The 27,744-nt window shown below is 37.7% G+C and overlaps 1 protein-coding gene across 4 annotated transcripts in view; it reads right to left on the bottom strand.

Moving 5' to 3' along the window:
* The window catches only part of SSH2 (slingshot protein phosphatase 2), a 248,306-nt gene that overhangs the window by 163,722 nt on the left and 56,840 nt on the right, over positions 1–27,744 (bottom strand). The window contains exon 2 of one of the 4 annotated variants that reach the window (XM_027034594.2): positions 27,061–27,141. The exons of 1 other annotated variant lie outside the window; for it this stretch is intronic. In XM_027034594.2, the coding sequence (XP_026890395.1) occupies positions 27,061–27,141 (81 nt within the window). Of the gene's footprint in view, positions 1–27,060; positions 27,420–27,744 lie in introns of those variants that run through there. 2 more of the 4 variants (XM_027034595.2, XM_053211629.1) reach the window with 2 other exon arrangements.

Raw genomic sequence — 27,744 nt, 5'->3', positions numbered from 1 at the left:
TCTTTTAGAAATGCATTCTATTTATTTTATTTTAAATCATCATATCCAACAATCTTTTTCGTTATAGATTCTCTAATATTACTTAAATATTTAATGAGTTCCCTAAAAATTTAGCTCATTAATTCAACTATCATTTCTTGTGGTGTATGGTTTAATATATAGCAATATAACTTCATTTTTCCCCAAAATAGTTAATCAGTTATTTCAGTACTATCTGGTTATTGGCCAATTTTCCCCCACTGACTAGAAATCCTATCTTAATTAAAAAAATTTTAATTGTTTATTTATTTTTGAAAGACAGAGAGATGGGGCGTGAGTGGGGGAGGGGCAGAGAGAGAGGGAGACACAGAATCTGAAGCAGGCTCCAGGTTCTGAGCTGTCAGCACAGAGCCCAATGCAGGGCTCAAACTCACAATCCGTGAGATCATGACCTGAGCTGGAGTGGGATGCCCAACCTACTGAGCCACCCAGATGCCCCCCTTAATTATACATTAAATATTTTCATGTACTTGGGTCTATTTATGGGAGTGGTAATACCTACACTACCCTTGCAGAAAATAAAAGTATAGAAAGTATAGAAAGACCCACTAAACTGTGAGCTTTTTGAAGGCAGGGACTATGTTTTACCTTTATATCCAAGTACCTGGCACACAGTATGTGTCTTGGGGTTTTTTTTTTGGTTAAACATCTTTATTGATACATATGAATTATGTCTCATAAAATTTACCTATTAATTTTTTAGTATCTTCACATGGTTAAATATGTGTTCCTAAGTATGTGGTCATGCATTTTATTTATTATTATTTTTTAAAAAGATTTTAAGTAATTTCTACACCCAACATGGGGCTCAAACTCATGACCTAGAGATCAAGAGTTGCATGCTCTTCTGACTAAGCCAGCCAGGCACCCTTTGTGGTCACACATTTTAAAACCATGCCATATATTCAAATATAAAAAAATCTATGTACAGAGGAAAGCAGTAAATTAAAAAAAAGAAAAGTCTAATGACAAACTGAAAAATATTTTCACCATATATAAAACAATGGATTAACAGTTTCAATAAACAAAGAATTCTAATGAATCAATAAAAAGACAAAGATAATTCACAAATGAGATACAAAGGGGCTGGAAAGGAAGTTAAAATATGATTAGCTTGAATTTTTTTTTTTTTGAGAGTGCAAGAGGGGGAGGGGCAGAGAGAGAGAGAGAGGGAGAGAGAGAATCTCAAGCAGGCTCCTCACCCAGTGTGGAGCCTGATGAGAAGCTCGATCTCATGACCCTGACACCATGACCAAAGCTGAAATCAAGAGTTGGGTGCTCAACCAACTGAGCCAGCCAGAAGCCCAAGGTTAGCATGAAATTAAACACACACACACACACACACACACACACACACACACACACACACACTCAAATAAAGATGCTGTCCCATATTTTCCCTATTAAATTATTTAAGATAAAATAAATAATAATGCACAAAACAGTCAAGAATTCATGAAAATGGGCATTCTTTCTAGCAATCTACATTACCAGCTTTAGAATGGGTCATATTTTTTACCTTATAATTTCATGTCTAGAAATGTATTCTAGTGAAAAAAAATCAGAAATATCCCCAAAGGTTTATTTATATACAAGGAAACCAAATGCAGACTACTCATTTTAACAAACAAGTTGTAAGCCACTTTAATGTACCAAGACAGGAGAAGTTGAGTAAATTAAGAGACTGCTAAACAACAGAATTTTACTAAGCCATTAGTTTATACTATTTAAAATGAGAACATGATCAGAATGTAATGATTACTGAGAAAAAGGCAGGTTTCTTATGGGATGTGGTTATAAGTGGTAACCTTCTTCTTGATGATCATTTATATTCTCTAAACTTTCTACAATGATCATGTATTATAATCAGAAAAAAACTTTAAAAAATGTGGAGTAGAACATGGGAGAAATGTACAGATTCCTATTCTTTTTCGTTTCTTAATTAGATGTCTTCTGATAGGTAGAAGATTACACATATCGTCTAACCACTGTTTTAAAAGAGACATAATTAATAAGTTGGAAGATCATCAGCTAGTAAAAGCCTCTGTTGGCAGGTGGCTACCTGAATAAATGATATGCTCCGTTTCCTTCCTCTTTGAACAGTAGCTTCTAAACTCTTGCTACAGCCATGTGAACTCAACTCAAGTTCACAACTTTTCCTATTCAACGTCCTTTTTCTCTAGAGCCATGCTTTTTAAACGGGAGAGAAGTACCCCAGGGTCATGCCTCAACGTGGTAGGGATTACTGAAATCAAAGGATGAATATAAATCATACTCCCAGAGCATCAGTTTTCCCTGATGGGAAGTAATATTTTTATGGTAACAAAGACACAGATATATAAATGTGAAGTTTGAAGTAGACCATAACAATCCAAATAAATCTCAGGCTTATAAAGACTCTTTTAAACTCTATATACCCAGACAGCTAGGGGTTTCCTATTCACTCCCCTCTGCTGTTAGAGAAATTTCTGGTGGAAAAATTTGAGGAGCACTGCAGAGGACTGCTGTGTGTAACTTTATATATGTATGTATGTAGGTATGTATGTATGTATATATGTATGTAATGTATTATTATTATTTTTTTGTTTTTACATAGGTTCTACACCCAATGTGGGGCTTGAACTCCTGACCCCAAGATCAAGAGTCACGTGCTCTACCAACTGAGCCAGCCAGGCAACGCTTGCTGCGTTTAACTCTAAAATAAAGCTTGTGGGGCACCTGGGTGGCTCAGTCAAGTGCCTGATTCTTGATATGGGTTCAGGTCATGATCCCAGGGTTGTGAGACAGAGCCCTGTGAAGGGCTCTGTGCTGAGTGTGGAGCCTGCTTAAGATTCTCCCTCTCGCTCCCTCTCCCCCCACCCGCCACTCATGCTCTCTCTCTCAAAATAAAATAAATCTTTAAAAATAAAATAGGGGTGCCTGGGTGGCTCAGTCAGTTAAGTGGCCGACTTTGGCTCAGGTCATGGTCTCACTGTTCAGAAGTTCAAGCCTCGCGTCGGGCCCTGTGCTGACGACTCAGCGACTAGAGCCTGCTTCGAATTCTGTGTCTCCCACTCTCTTGGCCCCTCCCATGCTGCTGCAACTCTGTCTCTGTCTCTCTCTCTCAAAAATAAATAAACATTAAAAAATTTTAAAAAATAAAATAAAATAAGATAAAATAAAATAAAGCTTGTGCCTAATATTGAACAATTAATATATAAGTTAAATTCTGGGTAGTATGGTCAGTTAATAAATATGAAAAGATCAGATCAGATTTCTTGATCTACCTCTAAGACTACAGGCAGGACACTTAACTTTATTTGGTTTCCATAAACAAGGCTTGAAAAACAAAAGTGGTGAAAAAGTTGATTGAGTACTTTAACCAACAAACCTAAAGCCTCCAAGCTTACTTGAAGTGAAACAGAGATACTGAAATGAAGAAAAAATATGAAGTTATAAATCAGAATGTAATCTAATTCCTAATATAAGTTAGGCCTAGCTAGTGAACCTTGCTAACACAGTGAACATCATAAGGAATCCAATTATTAATAGTCTTCCACAGTTAAAACACTCCTGGCTTTATTTTATTAATGGGAATAAATGACAGAGGAAAAAAAAATTGGCGACTTATTGCAGGAAACTTTTAATTACACTCACAGTCCCCATTAACCTTGACAACCTACCAACTCACCTATAACAAGAGTGCCTCCCCCACTAATATAAGTCTAACTAGATAGAACGGCATGATTACAAAACACTGTTTAAGAAAAAGGTAAAATCTTGTGAGAGAGAAGCACTCAGTCACCTGAATTTCCGCACCAATTTGTTAAACATCAGAATCATGTATTGTCAATTTTTAGATTACCTAACCCACCTCAGAAGCTTCTTGGCTACTCACTCTTATGTATCTATTGTTTTTCGTTAAATACTTCCACAATGTCTCCCCATTTTCTCCTCCAGCCTCACTTTTACTTCCCTAAGGCTCCTATCCACCTTTCCCTTCCATTTTGCACAAATCTCAAAAAGTTTTCTCCTTGGTCTTTTTATACCTTGAGATAACTTTAGAAAATGTTTAGACTCTAAAGTTTGGGGAAATACTGATGCATCTCTCCCACCACTCACTCACTAGTTAACAGTCTAGGACAGAAGAAACTATTAAAACTAACTTTTCAATGCAATCCTTTTCTTCTTCCATCTGCAGGGAGTTCAAAATGTACCTCATTAGTGATGCTTTGGATCGTCAGAATTCTGAAAATCAAGACAAGTAACCACAGGAAGCCTCTGATGATAGTTTGCTAATTATTCTATGTTATCTATTAGTAACTTACTCTTTGATCTAGGTTTTGCCCCCAAACTGGATAGAGCTGGGGAGGAAAAGGGAGAAAAAAAAGGTAAACATTAAAAGGCAAGATGGGTATACCTGATAGGAAGCCCCTTTCCCTATTTACAGATTCTAGTACAAATAAGTTTAACTGAAAGCATTTATCTTTCAATGTCATTAGTTAGATATTTCTTCTTGAGAAACTAGCACAGTCCCAATAGAGATTTTTGCTATAGGCAAAAATCCAAAGGACAAAATAAAAGCACCAGCAATTCCATAAGAACAATTCCTGGAAGCAAAAATAGTTTTAAAAAGACATTTGCCAGCAGTATCTTGGTCAGTAAACACTTTGAAGCAACTACCAAAAAATATTTATTGCTTTCCTAATTTCTTGAAAACATAAATTTCCTGATAAGCAATGCCTTAAATATCCTATGAAAAGAGTACTGAAGGCTACGAACTAAGTGTTGGTAAAATGAAACATTACACACTACTATCATACAACTTAGAGTCAACTGAAACTATGCAATAAAATAGTAGCTATAAAGTATTCTGTAGATTAAAAAAAAAAACAAACCTCGGGGAGCCTGGGTGACTCAGTCGGTTAAGCGTCCGACTTTGACTCAGGTCATGATCTCGCAGTTTGTGAGTTTGAGCCCCGCGTAGGGCTCTGTGCTGACAGCTCAGAGCCTGGAGCCTTCTTCGGATTTGGTGTCTCCTCCTCGCTCTGCCCCTCCCATGCTCATGCTCTGTCTCTCTCTCTCTCAATAATAAATAAATAAACGTTAAAAAAAATTAAAAAAAAAAAACCCTCCAGGGGCACCTGGGTGGCTCAAGTCAGTTAAGCATCTGACTCTTGATTTCAGCTCAGGTCACAATCTTATTATGGTTCGTGGGTTCAGGCCCTGTGTCAGGCTCTACACTGACAGTGGGGAACCTGCTTCGGATTCTCTCTCTCTCTCTCTTTCTATCTCTCTCCTGCTTGCTTGTTCTCTCTCTCAAAATAAACTTAAAAAAAAAAAAACAACTCTCAAACTATCAAAGTAAATTGAGATGGCAGACAAAATGCTTTCATGCTGTATTTCCTGAAAGATCTAAGAGACCAACAATAAGAAAACCTGGGCCTTGAAGAAAATCAATAGTGGCTTACAGTTGTATCTCTGTGTATGATGTGAACACATGTACACAGGCATCATCAGTCTTAAGTAAGTGCTTCCACAGACTGCACCATCAAACTGAATTTTATAAATTTTTATAAATTTCCAATTTTAATAGCTTTGTGGAATCACATAACTGAATACTCAGTATGCACAATCCAATAGCAAGTAAGCAGTCATTAATAGTTACCTGTGACAATTATGAAAGCTATGTAATATACTCAGATCTGATCCTCAGCCTTTAGAGCAACTACACTGCATAGATAATTTAACAACAATGCTGGGTTCACAAATACTTATTTCTTGACCTGTATAAGTCAAGGGTTTAAAACAACATCACATAAGTAAAATATTAAAAATATTTCTCTAGTGAAGTAAAACAAATCCACTTTTTAAACATTCTATTTTATATGAACTAGTCCCATGACATTTTCATACTGGGGTGCTGGGCAAACTAATTCAAAAGTCATGGTTCTTCCCCTTATATTGGTTAAAATAAAGGCCAATGCCAACAATAGTTATGGTAATAATATAAAGGGCAAAATAAATGTAAACTAAAGGGTATACCACAGGCTGTGCATATTCAACTTTTGTTCTAGACTTCACTTCAAAAAGCTTATGTGAGAAAAGCAAATATAGGATTTTTTACATTCTTAGATTCAAAATGAATCCACCACAGAAATATGGGACATGATCCTTCAGACCTACATGCCCATGTATTCAGAAAATGTCTTGTAAGTCACTCCAGTCTCCAAGTACTGTGCTAGGTGTTGGAGGTAAGACAGATATAGTCCCTGCTTCAGTCTGATAAAGGAAGCAATAAAATAATCATAAGCAAATAAGCAAAAATAAATTGTTAACTACAAACAGTTGGGAAATAAAATAGTATTACTGGTCTTTATCACACATACATACTATGCACCCCAGGTCCCAGTTTTTATGCTGTCTACAGTAAAAATCCTAACTCCCTTCTAGAAGTTATTCCTCACGATTTCTTTTCATTCTTCATCATTCATTTACAAAATAAAACAAATTTAAATAAACCATTTCTATTGAATTTCTGAACCGAGTGCTGCCCTGGAGACTACCTCACAGGCTATTAATGTAGGCTTTGGATTTTAAATCATAAAGGAGCCTACTAGAAAACTAGCTAGAAAAATTTTTAAAATTACAATAGATATGAAATTCAGATTAGATTGAATTCAGCCCGTTGCCTCCTCTCTCTTGCCCCTGGTCCTTGGACTGTGCAGCAATTTCTGACTCTGCTATTTGGGGGCACCGTCAGCCATGAGAACTCCAGGCACTTTCATTTCTCTCTTCTCCTATACCGCCTACAAGCATCAGAAAGATGTCCATTCAGAATTCAGACCACTGCAAGTTATTCTTAGCACCACATCCCAGAGAAATGCTTCAGTCAAAAACATATTTTACTTTGACCTTCCTTCATCAAGGACTTGGCTCCTGCTTTTTAGGAAGAAAACTCATGCAAATTTCTAAAGTCTCTGATCTCCCCAGATTGGGTATGAGCCCTGCTTTCCTAAAGTCCTATTCTTTCTTCTTGCATTTATGTACTTTTTAAAATTATAATTACATGTAATCATGACTTATCCTTATTTATTAAAAGAAATTTTTTTTAACATTTATTTATTTTTGAGAGAGAGAGAGAGAGAGAGAGAGAGAGAAAGAGAGAGAGTGCGTGAGCCGAGAAGGGGCAGAAAGAGAGGGAGACACAGAATCTGAAGCAGTCTCTAGGCTCTGAGCTGTCAGCACAGAGCCCGACATGGGGCTCGAACCCATGAATCATGAGATCACGACCTGAGTGGAAGTCCAGCACTTAACCAACGGAGTCACCCAGGCGCCCTGACTTATCAAGAGTAAAGCACCTAATAAGTGCTCTTTAAATATTTACTGAATGAGTGAGTCATTGGAGCAAATTATGAAAAAAAAAAGTTTCTAAGTCAGGGAAAGGCAAATGAGTAAAACAGACTTCATAATAATGAAAAAAAACATGGACGTTATGAAAAAACCATGGAGGGGGTACATTCTGGTCTACTACATAGCAATAAGGACTTAAGTTATCAGTCAACCAAGGCAATAAGTAAAGAATATCTAATGTGTTATACCTAATAAAACTTGGAATTCATGGTAATAAGAGACTGGAAAAGAAACTAAATAACAACCTGGGTCAAATTTGTAGCTAAGTTAGGGCAAAGGCTGCACTTTATATGATCACAGTTAGAACCAGAATCACCAACGCAATCTCATTCAATGCATCTTGTCCTCTGAATTCATCGACGCTGCTACCTCCATATACGCTGACTTACCCCTTTAGCATTTCCAGTGATGGGTAACCTACCAGCTCAGTTATCTGAGACTGACAATTAGTTAATAAGTATTGCACTTCCTCAATCTCATGAAACTAAGCAAATTTTAAGTGGTATATATTTCTAGCTATGAAAAGATTTTGCTAAAATGATGTACAAAAACTGAAGAAATACTTCTTATGAGCCAGGTACTTGTTTTTCCTTCCCTTTATTCTGGCCCTAGTTTTCCCCAATCCTCATTTCCATAAAGCACCTTTAATAGACAGTTAATAGCTCTTGGTTTTAGGAAAATTAACCTAGTTGTAGTTCTTCCTGAAGATCACAGTGGGACCTACGTTGGCCATATTTACCACTAATAAAATGAGGCTAATCTTGACTACCTGATCACATTTGTAAAAGAATCGCAACCATATTGTGCTGTTGTGTTGGTAACAAGGGTGAGCTGAAGTTTTTGCTTATAAAAATCAAAGCGCTTGGAACATCAGTAAGGTTAATTTTTTTTCCTCAAAAGACAATTTCTATCAGGTTTCCTTTGAAACTTTTTAGAAGTGCCCAAGTACAATTGTGAAAAAGTTAGTTTTACTCCACTGAAAACTAAAATGAAAAATATTTTCTATGTAGATGAGAAGCAGATTATAATTAATGAAATTTATGCATTATAGAAAATAAGCTGATTTGCTGGGAAGGTGAAGACACTTAAATAGAAGGGCTTCAAGGAATTTCATGTGATATATTAAAATAAACAATAGTTTCATATTTTGAAAAGGGGCATTGGAAAAGTTAATTTTGTGATGTTTTCATTAAAAAAATGAAAATTAAAAAGTGAAACGAGGTGCATTTGAGGCACAGATGATTACAAAATTACAGTAAAGTTTCCAAAACAGTGTAAGCAGATATCTTTCTCATCCCACTCAGGATCTCACACCTTGCATTGGGCCAATGTCCCTCTGTATAGAAGCCTTCTTCATGTTCCTCAGGCTCTAACACCCCTTGTATTAGGACATACAATCCTTGCTTCCCACAGAGACTCCCTCCTCACCCTATTCAGGTTCCAGCAATCCACTTCAGGGTTGCAATATCCCACTCACACGGGGCCTTGGTGCCTGAAGACACCTAGCATGCTTAGTCTCATCTAATGGCTTTTGTACTAAATTGTTAGAAGAAAAGTCTTTTATTCTTTTAGTGCTTTTTTCATAAACACAAATAAATACAACCACATTCCTCTAAAAAGTATTTACTGTGTTTCAACTATGTGCAAGGCATATACTAGGTCCAAGGGAACTATGTAGCTCTCCAAGAACTTCTTTTCTGAGGAGCCCACAATATCTCTACTTATTACTCAGGATGTTTTTCAGTCTCAAGTAATTAAAAAAGCCACCCCCAAATGGCCTAAACAATAAAGAAAAGTTTCATCTTAATTCTGTAGCTGAACTTTATCAACAATGCAGTTTTTCCCATCTTTTGGCTCTGCCATCCTGATTGTAGCAGCATTTCTCTCAGGCTAATATGGTCCCAAGATAACTGCCACATTCAAGGTCCATCACATATATATCCGGCAACAGTCAGCTGAAGAAAACAGCTCTTTTCCTGTGTCTCTTCAGTACAAGGAAAATTGTCCCAGAAGCCTCCCTGCAACCCTACCTCCTCCAGCTTCCCCTCTCATCTCACTGCTTTGACCTGGATCACATGGTTAAGCCAACCATTAGCAAAGGGATGGCACCCTCAGACTGGCTGCTAATGAAACAACAAATAATTTTATTTTCAACAATAAATAGCCTTTATTTGCCTACTTAAACCAGTTTTCTATTACTCTAAACCAAGAATCCTGACAAATACATTATGCACCACATTTTCCCATGTGCACAATCAAGGAGAAGAATGGGAAAATTTGTTTCTTTCCATTTTACAGGTAGAATTACCCAATGTGCTCTGCCCATGAGAATATGCTGCCCTTCACACAAACTGGACAATCCAACACAGATACTGAAGATTACAATAAATAAATAAAAAGAATAGGTGTGTGTCAGTGTCTGTGTGTGTATGATTTTTTCTTACAATAAAATATTCCCCAAAATTTTGGTGAAAAATTTTATACATCTGCCTTTAAAGTCTAGCACTGGGGGCATGTTTTGTGTGGCATGAACAAATGACACTGCCTCAAAGAGGCGTGGCTCAAAGAGGATGTTCATGCCCACAGAGCTCATTGCTGCCTATATTACACACACACTCACTTTGCAACGACAGCAGCTTCCTTGATGGTTATCTGCCAAGGGTTCTGTTAATTCCAAGGCTTCCTGACTGATACTACATGACTGCAAATCAGGCTTTTGTTCAATCTGTCCTTAAACCATTCCCTCCTACCTGTCTGGTTTCTCTATTTTCAGAGAGCAAGGCCTAGTTAAGGAGATACCCCACTGTCCAGGCCACATAAGAGAACTGTCATCGGCAAGGCCAGAATGCTTACATAGTGTCTGAGTTTTAAACACCTGTCATTATAGACTTTGTCCTGCCACATAATATGAAACAAGGCAACTGTAATTTGGTCAGGGGTCACAGTCCTAAAAGCAGGTTTAATTCCTGTATAGTAGACAAGGAAACACTGATGTTTACTTCTAGTCTGTACATTAATATGGAACTAAGATAACTATTTATACTAAATATTTTAAGAATCTCATTCTGAGGACACTGGTATTTTGAGATGTTATATACCAAAATATTTCTTCACCTGAAATATTTAGAGAATTTTAATATAGAAAAATGTATTCCATATGAATATCAAATCAGATCAGCTAGAAAAACATATAGCATCAAAGTCTTAGTGGCTTAAAATAATAACAGTTTCTCATTTATGCTATATGTCAATCTTAGATTAGTGGAGATTCTACTCCATGTTACCCTCACTCACCAAGGACATGACTGGTCACTATGGCAGGGAGAATGGAATATAACAAATCATTCATCAGCTCTTAAGACTTAAAGACTTCCACCTAGAAGTGACAAAAGTCACAAATTTCATTTGCCAAAGTATTTCACGTCACCGTGGCTGTATAATTCCACCGTTATCTGGAATAAAGAGAACCGGAAATACTAGCAAACACAAATGACTACCCCAGTAACAGATAAGGATACTGTATTATACAAGATGCTTTTGGTTACAGGCAATCTGACTTAAAAACAAAAAACAAAAAAGTAGTAGTTAGGTAGTGGTTCGCATAACTGGTAAATGTAAGGGGGATTCAGAAATGCAATGATGTTATTAGATCTCCATCTTCCCCTCTCTCCCTTTGGACTCTTTCTTCTTATTCTTAGGCAGACTCCATGTGGTAGTAAGATGACCATAAACCACACCAAGCATGTATCACTCTCTTAATCAGAAAGTCCAGAAAAAAAGAACTAAACCTTTTTTACCACCAGCATCTGTATCTGTCTCTTAACATACTCTGATGGGCCCAGCTTGGGTCATATGCTACTCTGAACCAACCATGGAATCTAGGGAACATGGGTACTTTGACCAGCTTGACATGAGTCTACAGACATATGGCTGTCTTAATGGTAGCAAAGTAGGGCCAAGGGATTGTCAGCCCCCCCAGAATCACACAGAATAGAACAGACAAGCTACCAAAAGGAAAGCAGACCATACGAAAAAAGCAGCAGCTATCTAACTAGAGCACTCTGTTATTTCATTTCCTTCATCATTTCCTGCAACTGTGATGACATATGTGAGATTAATTCTATAAACATAAACTCGTGGTCTTGGCTTTCATATTACAAATTGTTGCTGATGTTAAGCCAGATCCGTTGTAAAAACATAGGAGGGAACATACACAGGTAAATCCGAGGACAAAATTTCTTTAAGTTATTTTGTATAAGGCTCCTCTGAGTATAAATCCAAGCAGTTAACAAGGAAATTTCCTCTTACACAACCAACACCAACACAATGGACGTTTTTTGAGATAACCGGATAAATAACATGACAACACGATTATTACGCTTACAAGTAAGAGGAGCAAAGATGGGAAGTAGCCTCCCAAGGTCACAGACAACATGCAGTCATACTAGGAGTTGAACTCAGCACTTCTCTTGGCAGAGGCAGAACGTGAAATGGTAACAGGCATCAGACTATAAGCTTTATAGGGCAGAGCTTTTGGTTTGGTTCACAGATGTCTCTAGAGCAAGTAGAACAGTGTGTCGCACACACTAAGTGGTTGATAACAAAGCGTAAGGATTAAGTTCCTTTTCTTATTTTAAGAAACAGTCAACAGCAATTAAGATAAACTTGGTTTTCTCACATTGTTATTCTTCTAAAATTTGAGTAAACAAATTTCTACAGAAATAAAATGTCCAGCTCCCAGGAAGTTCCAGGTAACACAAACTGTGACTTGGTACTTTCCTCAGTGTTGCTTCTTGAAGCTGAGCAGGACAAACACAAAACAATGAAAAAGAAAAAGAAAACAGAATGAAAGGGAACATTAAAAAAATCAACATGGTTATAACATCTGTATATGAACATTTTTCTAGATCAACATAAGTCCACACTACTTTAGGTTTTAGTAGTAATGCTATATAACGCGTTACTTAATAATTTTAAAGAAGGTAGTTACATATGGTAAAACCTCCGTTTATCTTCTTGCAACAGCTGGTAAAGCCCTGTTTTTGGCCAATTCTTTCTCACTCAACACCCTTTCCACTGCCAGAACAATTTAGCTGATTCTTTTGGGTATTCCCTTAGAGCACAGAGCGACAGAAAAAACAGCTATACAGGTGGAGCCATCATGTTGGACAAGAGAAGGAACAAGACACAAAGCTCACTTTCATTTTTAAAATGGAATTATTCACCATCTGTGAACCATTTCACCACAGGAAGTCTCTGACAAATTCAGTAAGTAAACGTGATTGCAGTGAACTCTCATTGACTACATGAGAAATGTTAAATTTTTTCTTTTGTAGCACTTGGCAGCAAAACTCCCTTCAAAATCTTGCCCTCTTATATTCTCAAACTAGAAGACAATTTTTAAAGACAAAACAAAGGATTTCTGGGCAGGGTCTGAATCCACTGCAAACTTTCAGAATAGATTCCCACCTACCCAAAACCCCCAGGACCCTCATGAAAGATGACATACTTCAGCCACTCTCTCCAGTTCCACAAAATGGATCAAAGGATAAATGTATAATTTTAGAGAACAGGCTAAAGATAGCAAAAGTCAGGCGGTGAGAATTTCTGTAGGCATGTGATATGGCAAACTTTAAAGTGAAAGAGAAAACACATTTTCTGTGTATTAATTTCTCAGAAAATATTAAATTGAAAGATCCCAGTTTTCAGGCCTAGAATTATATCTCACTGAATGAAGAAATCAATGGCATTTAATCTTTTGTGGAGCTGGAACGATCTATTTTGGAAAGGCAGCTTTTGGGGGAGACATTACTAACATTTCAAATACTGTCAACAATTAACCTCTATCAACCTGAAGCTTTGCTCAGCAGTATAATTACACACATTAGTTACCTAGTATTGTGGGAAACAAAGAAATACAGATGTTTCCAAGCAACTAACTACATTCTGTTGGGCTTCCTGTGTCAGACCTTCACATTGGTGTTTAAAAAATCAGCCTTAAAATTTTTTTTAATGTTTATTTTTGAGAGAGAGGGAGAGAGAGCGAGCGTGAGCAGGGGAGGAGCAGAGAAAGGGGGACAGAGGATCTGAACCAGGCTCCAGGCTCTGAGCTGACAGCAGAGAGCCTGACAGGGCTCAAACTCACGAGCCGAGAGATCATGACCTGAGCCAAAGTCGGTCACTTAACCGACTGAACCACTTAGTCACCCCTGTAAAAAGCCAGCTTTAAAGCAAAACCATAGCTAGGGTTCAAGGGAACAACCATTCCTCAGCTTCTATTGCCATCTTCAAATGACATTTGTAAAAGTAAACCAAAAACATGATGTTTCCTTATCAGTTGACGACACTAGATTCCTACAGTCCAGTGGTGGTAGCTAGGCAAATCCACACATGACCTCCAGATGGAAAGCTACTCCATCGACCGCCAAGAATGGGTGGTTCTCAGAGGAACAGATGAACCCTTTGTGAGACTGTTAGATTATAACAGTGGCTAACATTTATTATAGGCTTATAATAAACCAGGCCTTAATCTAAGCGTTTGCAGGCATTATTTCATTTAATCTTCACAATAATCCCATAAGGCAAGTATGTTATTTATTATTTCCATTCTTTGGATGAGCAAATTAAGACTTATAGATGGAAAGTAACTTATCCAGGGTCATACACTTTTCACCACCACACCATACTGACTTTTTGGTCAATTTCCCTCTTATTAAGCATGCCATCCTCCAACAAATTAGTTAATCAAATCAAATCACAAAAAAGCAAAAAGCCATAGACAGTTGGGGCTTTGTTTTTCTGCACATTCTCCAGAGTAAAACCAGGTAGATCTTTTTAAAATGTTAACTGGTTCACTCCCCAGCTCTTCAATGGCTTCTTATTGTTTAAGGAATAAAGACCAAGATCCTTAATTTAGTTTACAAGAGTCTTTACCATCTGGCCTTTGCAGACCTCACTAGCATCATCTTGCATTATTTCCTCCCTTATTTTCTATTTTCCAACCTCACTGGCCTCCTTTTGGTTCCTTGAATATGCCATAGATTTCCTGACCTGTATTTCTTTCCCCACTCTCTCCACCCAGTTTTCTAGTTGACTTTGACTCATCTTTCAGTGTACCACTCAAAACACTAGTTCTCCAAGGAAGCTCTCTTTTTGACCACTAACCCTTAAGAAACTAACTCCTTTTGGTTCCTTGAATATGCCATAGGTTTCCTGACCGGTATTTCTTTCCCCACTCTCTCCATCCAGTTTTCTAGTTGACTTTGACTCATCTTTCAGTGTACCACTCAAAACACTAGTTCTCCAAGGAAGCTCTCTTTTTGACCACTAACCCTTAAGGAAGTCAGGTTCAGCTTGCTATAATCTCATAGTATGGTGTACTTTCCCCTTTTCAGAATCCATCACGATTATAATTTAAATATTCAATGTAGAATTAGTTGCTTAATGCCACTTTTTCTACTAGAATATAAGTTTCAAAGGGAGGAACCATGTTTGCCATAAGCATCATTATATCCCAGCAACTAGAACAGTGTCCAGCACATAGGAGGTACTCTGCATATTTACTGGCTGAAAGAATAATGAGTGAAAGGTAACCATATACACAAGAAATAGAAACTAAGGTCATGCCCTTAAGGCACAGGGGTCAGGCGAAGAAGTGTGACTATAGTCAATGAAGGAAGTACCAAGGCCAGTTCTGCTCCACTTTTGGTATTGTGCCTAGTGCTGCTCCCTGTTGAGCCGGTTTAAATAGTTCAAGATACAGCCATAGAACCAGACCAGTGGAAACCATGAATGGAGAAGGAAATGAAATGGTAGGGCTTTAAAATATAACTTAGGGGCGCCTGGGTGGTTGAGTCAGTTAAGTGTCCGACTTCAGCTCAGGTCATGATCTCGTAGTTCGTGGGTTCAAGCCCCACGTCAGGCTCTGTGCTGACAGCTCAGAGCCTGGAGTTTGTTTTGGATCCTGTGTCTCCTTCTCTCTCTGCCTCCCCTCTGCTTGTGCTCTGTTTCTCTCTGTCTTTCAAAAATGAATAAACATTATAAAAAAATTAAAAAATATATATATATATAACTTAATGAGAGAGCTGATCATAAGACCCCGAACTAACTCATATGGTAGAATTTAAATTATTATGACACAACATCACAGTGGGTTTTAATTGGTGTTTACTTGTTATATGTAGCTCATAACAGGAAGGCCATAAATTCTGAGTGTCAGAATTGTTCAATATAGTCCTGGCTGTTCTGTAGCTCACTTTTAAGACATCTAAAAATGGCCCTGGTAAAGGTCTGCTAGTGTTAAAGAAGCTCTTTGAGAAGGGAAAAAACTGTTATATACCAAAAATTGAAAAGACACCCCACCTCCCATGAAGATCACTGAGCACTTCTACAGATATAACTTGTACACTAATTAGTTCCAAGGCTCTTCACAGTAACCTGGAGAGATTCAGGCTTAAATTGTGTAGGTAAAAGTAAAGAGTTATGTGTGATAAAGAGACTGTTTATTCCATATATTAACTTAGGGCAAACACAGTACTTCTTACCCTCTCATCTTTAAGACTATGAGTAGGGGACTCTAGGGACTCTGGCTTAGCTGAGTCCTGATTACTTGATTTTTAAAAAATGTTTATTTATTTATTTTTGAGACAAAACATGTGGGAGAGAGGCAGAAATAGGGGGAGACAGAGGATCAGAAGCAGGCTCTGCACTGTTTGATGTGGGGCCCAATCATGAACTGTGACATCATGACCTGAGCCGAAGTCAGATGCTTAACCAACTGAGCCACCCAAGCGCCCCTGGATAACTTGATTTTTAAAAATCTAAATTAAAAAAAAAAAAGCACTGTCTTTAAAATATGAATAAGACAACTCTGATATTCCAAAAGCCCTTCACATCCTCACCATTTGAATGAAACTTCTTATATTTAAGGCTTCTTCTGTGTTTCCTCTTTTTGTTATTTATTTATATAGTTTTAATGTAGTTATAATCAGAGTATACATGTAAATTTTGTTCATTTTTATTTCTTTTAATATAAATTTTATCTAAAAAATGTTTATTGAGAGGGAGAGAGAGAGAGAGAGAGAGCAAGCATGCAAGTGGGGGAGATGCAGAGAGAAAGGGAGAGAGAGAATCCCAAGCAGGATCCTGACACAGGGCTCAATCTCACTAAGATCACTACCTGAGTTGAAGTCAAGAATCAGATACTTAACTGACTGAGCCACCCAAAGCCCCAAGATTTTTTTTATTTTTTATTTTTAAGTTATCCCTACACCCAGTGTGGGGCTCAAACTTACAACCCTGAGATCAAGAGTTGTATGCTCTACTGACTAAGCCAGCCAGGCATCCCAAATTTTGTTCATTAAAAAAAATTTTTTTTTAACATTTATGTATTTTTGAGAGAGAGACAGAGTGTGAGTGGGGAGGGGCAGAGAGAGAGAGGGAGAATCTAGAGCTGACCCTAGGATCTGAGCTGTTAGCACACAGCCCAAAGCAAGGGCTTGAACTCATAAACTACAAGATCATGACTTGAGCCGAAGTCAGACACTTAACTGACTGAGCCACCCAGGCGCCCCCAAATTTTGTTCATTTGTAAACTTGACATATCAAGTAAGTAATGAATTATTCTCTTCTTGTGCCACATTGTACTTAGTATACACATCTACTCCATTATTGTACTTACCATACTATATTTTAATAATCTTATTTAGGTATCTCTTTTTCTAGGTTGTGGGTATTTAAGGAAAAGAGATGTCTTCTTATTTCTTTTAAAATAATATTTGTAAGGGGTGCCTGGGTGGCTCAGTTGAGCATCTGACTTCAGCTCAGGTCATGATCTCATGGTTTGTGAATTCAAGTCCCGCATTGGGTTCTGTGCTGACAGCTCAGAGCCTGGAGCCTGCTTCAGATTCTGTCTCCTTCTTCTGCCCCTTCTCTGCTCATGCTGTCTTTCTTTCAAAAATAAACATTAAAAAAATTTTTTTTAAGAAAATAAATAAAATAATATTTGTGGGATGAATGAATGAATGAATGGCAGCTATGAAATTCTGTTCTACTCCTCTTTTTCAATTATTTTAGCATTTTTTAAAATGTTTATTTTTGAGAGAGACAGAGCACCAAGTGGGGGAGGGGCAGAGAGAGGGAGACACAGAATCCAAAGCAGGCTCCAGGTTCTGAGCTGTCAGCATAAAGTCTGATGCAGGGCTCAAACCCATGAGCCTCGAGATCTTGACCTGAACCAAAGTTGGACACTTAACCAACTAAGCCACCCAGGTGTCCCTTATTTTAGTATTTTTTAAAAGTAGGTATCATTTGCACATGGTACACAATTAAAAAAAACAGCAACATGATGAACATTAAATAGGTCTCCATCTCACGTCCATTCCTTGAGCCAACAGGCTCTTCTCCCTAAACACAATTGCCGTTTTTTAAAATTATTTTTAAAGTTATTTTTATTAATTTTGAGAGGGAGATAGAGAACAAGCAGGGGAGGGGCAGAGAGAGAGGGAGACAGAATCCCAGGCAGGCTTGAAGGCGATGTTCTCCAACGTTTATTTATTTTTGGGACAGAGAGAGACAGAGCATGAACAGGGGAGGGGCAGAGAGAGAGGGAGACACAGAATCGGAAACAGGCTCCAGGCTCTGAGCCGTCAGCACAGAGCCCGATGTGGGGCTCGAACTCATGGACCATGAGATCATGACCTGAGCTGAAGTCGGACGCTTAACCGACTGAGCCACCCAGGCGCCCCTGAAGGCGATGTTCTCAATGCGGGGCTCAAACTCATGAACGCGAGATCATGACCTGAGCTGAAGTTGAGTCAGATCCTTAACAGACTGAGCCACAGGCACCCCACTGTTTTAAATTTTTATATATATTACCAGATACAATCTATGCATATTTAAGGATCTAAATATATTCTTTTTCCTCTAATTGTTTTTCACACAAATGAAACACACACACTGCTTTGCATTTTGGTATTTCAACAACAGAAGACAATTCCATATTAGCTGATATTGAAACACCTTGATAGGCATCTAGGATATTTCAAATTTTTTGTCATTACAAATAGCAAATTTATATTCAAATTTGTCAAATTCATTTACATTGCAATGAATATCCTTCAATATATGAAATTTCACATATATAGGAATATTTCTGGAGGATAAATTCCTAATGAAATTTCTAGAGTAAATGCTATTGGCATACAGAATTTTAATAAATATTTCCAAAATGTCCTCTTATTCTAATTTAGAGTCCACCAACAATATACAGCATTGCTATTTCCCCTAAGTCCCTGCCAACACAATGCAATATCATACTTATATGACCTTTGCTGATCTGATTGGTAAATAATTGGTTATGAGGACTACTGAATGTTTTCTCATATGGTGAAGAGCCATTTATATATCTTTCTGTGAAACTCTAGAATTTCTTTTGCACATGTTCTATTGTGTGTCTGATCTTAAAAAAATTATATAACACATTACATATTATAGAAATTAGCTCTTTTGTCATATGTGTTGAAAATCTTTTTCCAACGTGTTGTCTTGTGATTTTATTTATAGGATCTTCTAATGTAGAATTTTTGGCTTTATGTATTTGAATTTATCAGTGTTTTCTTTTATGGTCCCTGGGTTTTGTGTCTAATATTAACCACAGTTTACTTAACCATTCCCTTTCTCCTATTATTAAATATGGTCACTAAAATTTTAGTACTACACTATTTAAATAATTTCTTCAGAGGAAGTTTTCAAGAATTAGATTTCAGGGTCATAGAGTTTCAACGTAATTATAACTTTTGACTGAACTGTCAGATTGCCAGGATTTACAATCTTTACCAGTATAATCATCAAGTTAAGATATAGACATGAATATCATGCACAGACCTTTTCCAAACATAAATTTATACTAAGCACTATTCAAATCTACAGTTACGTTCATAATCCAGGGTTTAAAAACTTGTATTACACTTCTACAGAATCTAAACAGCTTAAGAACTACTGTTATTTCCTGGGAGGAAAAAGATTAAGTGGACAAATTCTTCTGGAGCAAAGGGGGAGTTCAGAGGACTCTGCTGAAAAATCCTAAGAAAGTAACTTGGCAAATTAAGCATTGCAGTAAAGTCAAAAGAAGACCGCAGCATTTAAGTGCAAGGCTGTATTTCACTGTTCACTTCGTTCTTTCCCTTCCCAAGAGCAGTTTCCCTTCCTTCAACATTCTTTCCAAGTATCCTGAGGTTCTAGCCACCACGTAACACTCCTCAGTCAGCTTCTTCCATTAGACGTCTTCTGCTTGGCTCCTGGATCAGCACCTTCAAGTTCAAGTTCAAGTAAGGCCAGGAAATAAGATGTTGATCCAAAGTGGAACACCCAGTCCCAGCCCATGCATGCCAAGAGAGCACTTCCTCATGCAAATGTACCTGGTGCAATTATAGCAGAGATTTCCAGCTTCTCTGGAGCTATGTCTATCATTTGCTGAAATCCATATACAGCTTGCAATATTTTTTGCTATCCCTTCTCCTTGCTGCCTCCTAGGGCTCTCTTTAAAGAAGTATTTTAGGAGGCAGATTTCTTTGGAAAGAAACATTATTATAATTTCTTATTTATAAATTTTATGATGCCCTTCTGGAAATTTGGTACGGTGTCATGATAGGAATGCTTGTCAGACCAGATAGGAGAGTCTGGCAGATTCCAAGCACATGTCTGACAGGCAGTATAGCTTAGTGAGCATAGCCTTGGAAATCAGACTTGAACTTTATCACTTCCTAAATGTGTGACACTAAGCAAATCCCTGAACAATTCTGAACTAAAATATCACCATGTTAGGGAGGCCCTTCTTGACCACCCTTTATCTAACTGGCTATTCTGCTTTGTTATTCTTTATTATTATTTTCCCATTTGTATTTTTCATTGCACTATCAAATTTTATAATTGAATATTTATTTGTTTTTTATTATGTGTCTTCCCCTATAAGTTCCATTAGGGAAAGGGTTTGGTTTGTTCACCACTGGATACTCATTGCCTAGCATGGTACCTGCCACAGAGGAGACTCAAATAACTGAGCTCAGTAGAATAAATGAGCTCAGTTTTATTATCCCTAAAACACTGTCCACATCAGAGATGCAATATGAGATAATACATGTAAAAACATTCCTACAGAGCCAGGAACATGGTTAGTGTTCAACAAATGTTAGCCATTATTTTAGTTATAGTTCTCAGCAAGTCCTGGCCTTTGTAACTCAAGCTTCCTAATTGTAAAGTGAAAGGAAAAATTACTAACCCTTCCCTATTGCCAAAGTATACTGTGAGATTACAAAAAATAAACAGAAGGTATTAGGAGGGACTCAGAAGACAGGATCCATTAAGATTAAGAATCTGTTAAATTTACATTCTCCCATCACATTTGTCTTAATCACTGCCATCCACTGCTCTCTTCAGAGTTAGCAGTTCTTGCCTAATAGTCTGAAATTGCAAATTCACTAGAACTTCACCCCAACCACTGGGTAAAACGTTATCTGGGAGAGCAAAGGTTGAGAAGGACTGTGCTTAAGTACAATAGTGGCAGCACTCTAGAGATTCACAGAAAGAATGGAGAATTAATCTGGCTATAAAATAACCTGGTGATATATCCAATTTCTGATGACACATACTATTCTACCTCTTGAAACATGAAACTTTATTACTATTAAGCTACCTCTTTTTCCCCTATACTTCTATCAATGGTGTGTCTTTACAATATCCCAAATTCAGTCTTCAGATGCCCCCAGATCTGTAATCTTATAATTCCTCCCTACGGAATTTCTAAGAACCATGATTCTTAACATTGGCTGTGTGAAGTAACCACCTACGTACCTTGTAAAGAATACAAATGTCCAAGACCCACTGAATGAGAAAGTCGTTAAGGTAAGATTTGAGTCTCTATTTTTTAGAAGTTCCATAGATTACTCTGGTGCAAAAACAGAGCTGAGAACCACTATTCCATTTGCCCCAACCCCCTAGCACTAGAATAACAATATTCCATTCAAAGGCAAAGGTAATCCAGCATAAGATGAAAAGCTCAAATAAGTGTCAGGCAGACCTGGCTGTCACTACCAGCATGGTACATACCTCACACAAGCCTCTTTTTCTTTAGCTTTAAATGGGAAATACTAAAAGTCCCTAACCTCAAAAATTTGGATTCAACACTAATGTGTATGAAAATCACTTAGCATGTCTGGCAAATAGTAATTGCTAAATAGATTGCTTACCTTCCAAAGGGTAACTCATTTCCAAACTGTAATCTAAAAAAACCCTGTATAATTTTATTAATGAAAAATCCTACAAGTCATGCCATCTTCTGCTTTTCTTGCTTTCCTAAACCAAAATAAGGAACAAGTACACCCGAACAGGCCCTGCCTCAGATTATGGAAGCAGGATAACTCAGCCAGTTGGAGCTTTTATTTGGTTGATTTTATAAATCAGGTCAAGCTCTTGGTGTCTGCCTACAATTATTTCACTGCTACATTCTATATCCTTGTGCCAGATGTCGCCAAAATATGTCTCTGGTCAAAAGAAGGGCCAGAAGTCAGACCAATATAAAACCAGTACAGGGGAAAGCCTGGTGTGCCTGAAGCATCATTTTGAGATTCCATTACCCAAGGCATTCCATATATGTATGCAACTTGCAAATCACTATGGTAGGCACTGTGGCAAATATAAAGAAGAATAAAAGAAAGCTTCTGGCCCTTCAATAATCATTTTACAAATTTAAATAATATATTTTAGAAATTGCCACAAGTCATTCGGACCACAAGCCAAATCAAGGGTGGTGAAGAAAAATAAAAATGGTCACTTTTTCCTCTTCCCTCACAGCACTGGATGGACTACAAACTTAAATTGTGCCCACAGACAACAGTGGCACTGTCCTGACTCTGTGGAAGACATGGTGACATCAGGGAATCCTACATCTGTCCTTGTTCTCTACTTAGCACAGAAAATGTGCCAGACCCTCTCAGTACCTTACATAAATCTTATTTAATTCTAACAACACTCTGAGACAGGTACTATTATTAATCCCATTTTACAGATGGGAGAAAGGAGGCTTAGAGAAGTGACATCATGAGCCAGGAAGTAGAGTTGCGACTCTGACCCAGGTTGTCTGAATCTTGAGCTGTAATAAAACTCACATCTCTTTGGCAACAAATTTTCTTATTTTTATCCTTTTTATATTTGTGTATGTTGTCTAGTGAAATGGTATCTTTGTAAATCAGCCTGCAAAAATGGAAAAAAATACAATACCGAGAGCTAAAAGAAAAAAGGTAAATACAAACCATCAGAAATGACTAGGTGCACATACTATCAGCCTACACCATCACCACCTTCCAGCCAACTACTTTGGTTATCATTGTATCTCTGAGTTTATCTACGATCTACTGTTTAGTGTGTCTGCTCACAATATCTAGAGTCTTACAAAAGTAGATTTAATGACAATAGCAGTTCACCCCCCTTTTCAAAAAAAATTTTTTTAACGTTATTTATTTATTTTGAGAGAGACAGAGACAGCGCAAATGGGGTGGGGCAGAGAGAGAGGGAGAGAGAAACCCAAGCAGGCTCCACACTGTCAGCGCAGAGCCTGATGTGGGGCTTGAACTCACGAACCTTGAGATCATGACCTGAGCCAAAACTGAGTCAGGCGCTTAACCGACTGAGCCATCCAGGTGCCCCAATTTTCCCCCCTTAAATATAGTTTTACTTTCTAAGCTGACAAATAATTCATTGTTTTGATCATCCCATATACCACATTCTAAAACTTAAAACATACAAGAAAAACAAGATGCTTCATAAGAATCCTAAAGATTAAAGTGCCTTCTGTTCTCAACCCATAGGCTGACTACTCAATAGCAGGCCTTGAATTAGGGCTTGCTTATCTTAATGCTAATAACTTTTTACAATTCTTAAATTTATCTTAAACATAGGTTAAACATTCTCTCTCTCCAAAGCCATTTCTCCCACAAAATGACTACACATGAAAACCTCCATGGAAGTTGCCATCTAGAAGGATACTGCTATATTCTGAGACACCTGGCCTGCCCTAGAAAAGAATGCAAATCTACAGTTTAAAAATGTAAAGTATGCTACACCAAATAATTCTTACATTTTAGATTTCCCTTTTTGTCTGCCTTTTCCACATTTGATTCAAGGGTAACATTTTCTTTTTTTCTCTCTTTAATAACAGAAGGCTAACACTTCTTCCTTTCACTGGGCTAATCAAACAAAATGCTGTTTTGATTGTAGGGAAGGGAAATGCATTCCCTACAAAGATATAATATCCAAGCATAGGAATGAAACAGACCATAAAAATAGTATGACCACCCATATGTGTCCCTCCTTCTGTTTGGTAGAGTGGGAGTGGGGTCAGAAGACCAGGGGAAGGAGAGAAAGAAAGAAATTGTATCCTGAGGAAAAAAACCAACATAACAAGCATTTTCCTGACCTCCAGGCTGGGGAAGATATAACCCTGCAATAGTAATAGAATCTGCTTGGTTCTAGCTGAACCCCAACAAACATGGTAATTGGAATTCCAGCTTACACAGAGCTTTTTCTCCTTTAAGGCAGGAAAGCAAGGTATGGGGATGAGGAATAGAGAGGACTCTCAGGAATCTCAGTGGCTACTGTGGCTAACAGTACCCCAACCTGCTTTAGTCACTGCCTACATTCTTTCCTATCTGAAGCCAAAGTGAAACTCCTGCAGCTAAGGCCAGTATCTTCTCCTCTGCTACCTTTTCCAGTCACACTGTCAAGCCTGCTCTGGGGGCAGGCAGTCCCTCTTCCCATTATGGAGACCTCCAACGACCCTGTACACAGCAAAGGGAACAAGAAGCTGCTTCTACCCTTTATCTGCTTCCCCAGAGGCTGAATAGGACCAGAGAAGAGGGAGAAGCTTTTCTACACTCCTCCCTTCTCTTCTAAGAAAGCCCCAAGAGATCTAAGGCAGCCATCCCCTCTTTGCCTCCAGCCAAGTTTCTTTCCACTCATCCACATATTTCTTTTCTTCTCCCCATGTACTGCATATGAATGATTTTCTCCTCTCCTTTTCATGGCTTTCCATAAAAATCCATAAAACTAAGCTGTTGAAGCATAGTTATACATTCTCCTAGGGTAGATTTTTTTAAATTCAGTTTTATTAAGGTAAAATTGACAAAACTGTAAGATTCTAAGGTATACATATTGGTGCTTTGATATACATATACATTGTGAAAAGATCCCCCCCCCATCTTCAGATATTTATCTTCTCTGTGAGAACATTTAAGTTCTGCTTTTTTAGCCATGTCAAATTATCAAATGCAATGTTATCAACTATAGTCACCATGTTTTACATTAGATCTTCAGAACTTATTCATCTTATAGCTGAAAGTTTGCTCTTAGGGTAGATTCTATATTTTATGCCTAACTTCCATGGCCCTGGGCCCAGTGATTAGTACAACATAGTCAATCGGTGCTTGGAGATGAATGAATGCATGCATGCATGCATGCATGAATGAATATAGATAACGAAAGTTCATAATTCTGTTATCCCGAGATTGAAGAGAAAGTTCTTCAGTGATTGACTTTATGTGCTACTCTTCTATACAATAGTTAACTTCTATTTCAAACAGTTATCAAGATCCCATGCAATTTCCTTTGAAGAAAATTCAAAGTGGAGATTTCAATCAGTTTGTTCTCCAAACAATTTTGTTTTCAAGTTTAAGGCATCAAACTGGGAAGGAGATCTTCAACCTCCTTTGACATGAGGGTGGGAATGGGAGCTGAGGACAGGGGGAAAACATATAGGAAATACTTCCTAAGCAACCAAATAGGAGGATAATTCAATACTTTTTAAGAGCCAGCCAAATACATGTAACCACTTTTGCCTTATAAAGAGGAAAAGATAACAAACCTGACTTAAATGAATGAAATCTGGCAATAAAATAAAGCGATCCAGAATAATCTGCAAATATACATACCCAATTAATTGTTTCTCAGAGAACCATTAAAACTAGAGTCATCTTTTCCCCACATGTGCACAACTTCATAAAAATTTTCTTCATATAGATTGCCATGCATTGGTCTCTTTAAGACAAAGTCAGCCAAAAAATAAGGCAGTCTAATCCAGAAGATGCCACTGCAGACTGAGCAAAGTAAATCTTGAGGAAACTATATAAACAGCCTTGGTACATATTCCACCAATGATGCTGCTGCCTGCTGATAATGAGATCACTGATGACAGCACTGATGGGTGCTGAGATCTGACATCAGCGCTGCCCCTGCTTATCACACAACACTGGGCAAAGAATACAACCTTTCTACCCTTTCTACCAGTTTGTCATCTGCAAAATGTTGATAATAAATGAGTGTTCATGTGAATTCATCAATGTTTTCAAGCACTAGGGAATGAGCACAGCTCCAGCTATTAGTGAGTCACAATAACTAACTTAATGCCATTTCAGACTCATCATCAACGCTGAAGGAAGTGCAACTGGGTCAGTCAATATAACAGTTGGATGAAGTCCTGAAATAGCGATCACCTTCTCTGTGAAGTGAAGGTGAAGTAAAGAAGACAGTTTAAGAGCAGGCTAGGCTGTACTATGGTGATATACTTAAGAGGCCCTACTTACTTCGAGAATTTCAATTGGTGAAACTTTAACATTTATAGAGTGCCTACTATATACAATAAACATCCTAAAATAGACAGGATCCAGATTTTATCATCAAGGTTTGTAGAACCTAGCATTAGCCATGGCTAGCAAAGGCAGTTATCCTGTTACAAGAGATATTTAAATTTTTTAAAAGTCAATTTAAGTCCTTCTCTAACTAACTTCAGCCTGATTCAGCCTGGGCAATTTGTGGTAATTAAGCAACTATTTTGGGGGTCCAGTGAGATAAATAAATTTATAACATCTCATGAAATGTATTTAGTTAGATAGCATGATCCAGTAATTAAAACATTATTTGGCTTAACATTCTCAACAGCCAGGATGTGTTAGGTCTACGTCTATGGGGCATAAAGGTCCAGTGGAGCACCAATACCAAGCAGTTGCCACAGGGAAAAGGAAACTACTGACCATTAAAAAATGTAAGGGGGCGCGTGGGTGGCTTACTCGGCTGAGCGTCTGACTTCAGCTCATGTCATGATCTTATGGTTCATGAGTTCAAGCTCCACATTGGGCTCAATGCTGTCAGCGTAGAGCCCACTTTGGATTTTCTGTCCCCCTCTCTCTGCCTCACCCCTGCTTGTGCTCTCTCAAAAATAAAATAAACATTAAAAAAATTTTTTTAATGTAAAAAGCCCACTAAAACAATCATCTTTACTGAGGGAGAACTCACTCAAAGTTTCAGGTTACAACATTTTTCTACTTTGGTAAATACACCTTGAATGGAGATTATTATGCATACAAATATACTCATATTTATATTTATAAATATAATGCTTATATTTATATATATATGCTCATTCCAAGTCCCTTATTTGCTTTCACAGACTATGTATTTTGCTGAGTGAGGCCAAACAGATGAAACAATAGGTACTGTATCTCAGTTGCATTTGAAAGCCAAGTTTACCCAAAAAGCTTTCACTTGGAATTACCAAAGGCTGTATAAAAACATATACCTACGTACATTGGAACCACTAAAGATATCTGATTCTTCACATTCACAGGAAAGTAACACTGCTGATTCACTGTCTTCCAAATGAGAACTCTGTAATACAAACAAGATCATTTCACAGATCCAGATGAATGGGGCCATAAGCCTGAGGGAAAAGCCAGCAGACATCACCGAGTCATGTTAGCTCATACGTGAGAAGCTGAAATTCTGATTAGTGATGGCTATTTTGGAGAGAATAAAGCCAACAAGTTGATTGGTTAGGTGACCAGAAAATTGATTGAGGCATGTTTGATTAGCTGAAGCATTTTCTATGGTTTCCAATTTGGGCAATGGGGTGTCCCTTTTCTGTAAAGATGGTATTACTAACTGTTTATAGTATGTACTCTGGACTATTCCCAGAGGGTAGGTTTGTGTTCATTTATCCTCATATCCAAAGGTACATATTTAATATGACTGTTTAGAGTCAGGCTTCAGAATATAACATAGGACATGACTGGAGGTATCTAACTACTAGCCTCATCAGCCATCTTCTAACAAGTGTTTATAAGAACAGCCAAAAGATATGCCCTACCCAAGTCCACCTGACGGATGCCAGAAAACAATTTAAAACCTTTCTTCCACTGTCCAATCTCTTTTTCAAAATCTGTCTAGAAGACAGATAAAGAAAACGAGACAAAAGAGTGAAATAATTAGCTG

The sequence above is a fragment of the Acinonyx jubatus genome, chromosome E1, assembly GCF_027475565.1.
Source record: "Acinonyx jubatus isolate Ajub_Pintada_27869175 chromosome E1, VMU_Ajub_asm_v1.0, whole genome shotgun sequence".
Lineage (NCBI taxonomy): Eukaryota > Metazoa > Chordata > Mammalia > Carnivora > Felidae > Acinonyx > Acinonyx jubatus.
Note: the sequence above shows the minus strand (reverse complement) of the source record. Positions and strands in the feature narration are given on the sequence as shown.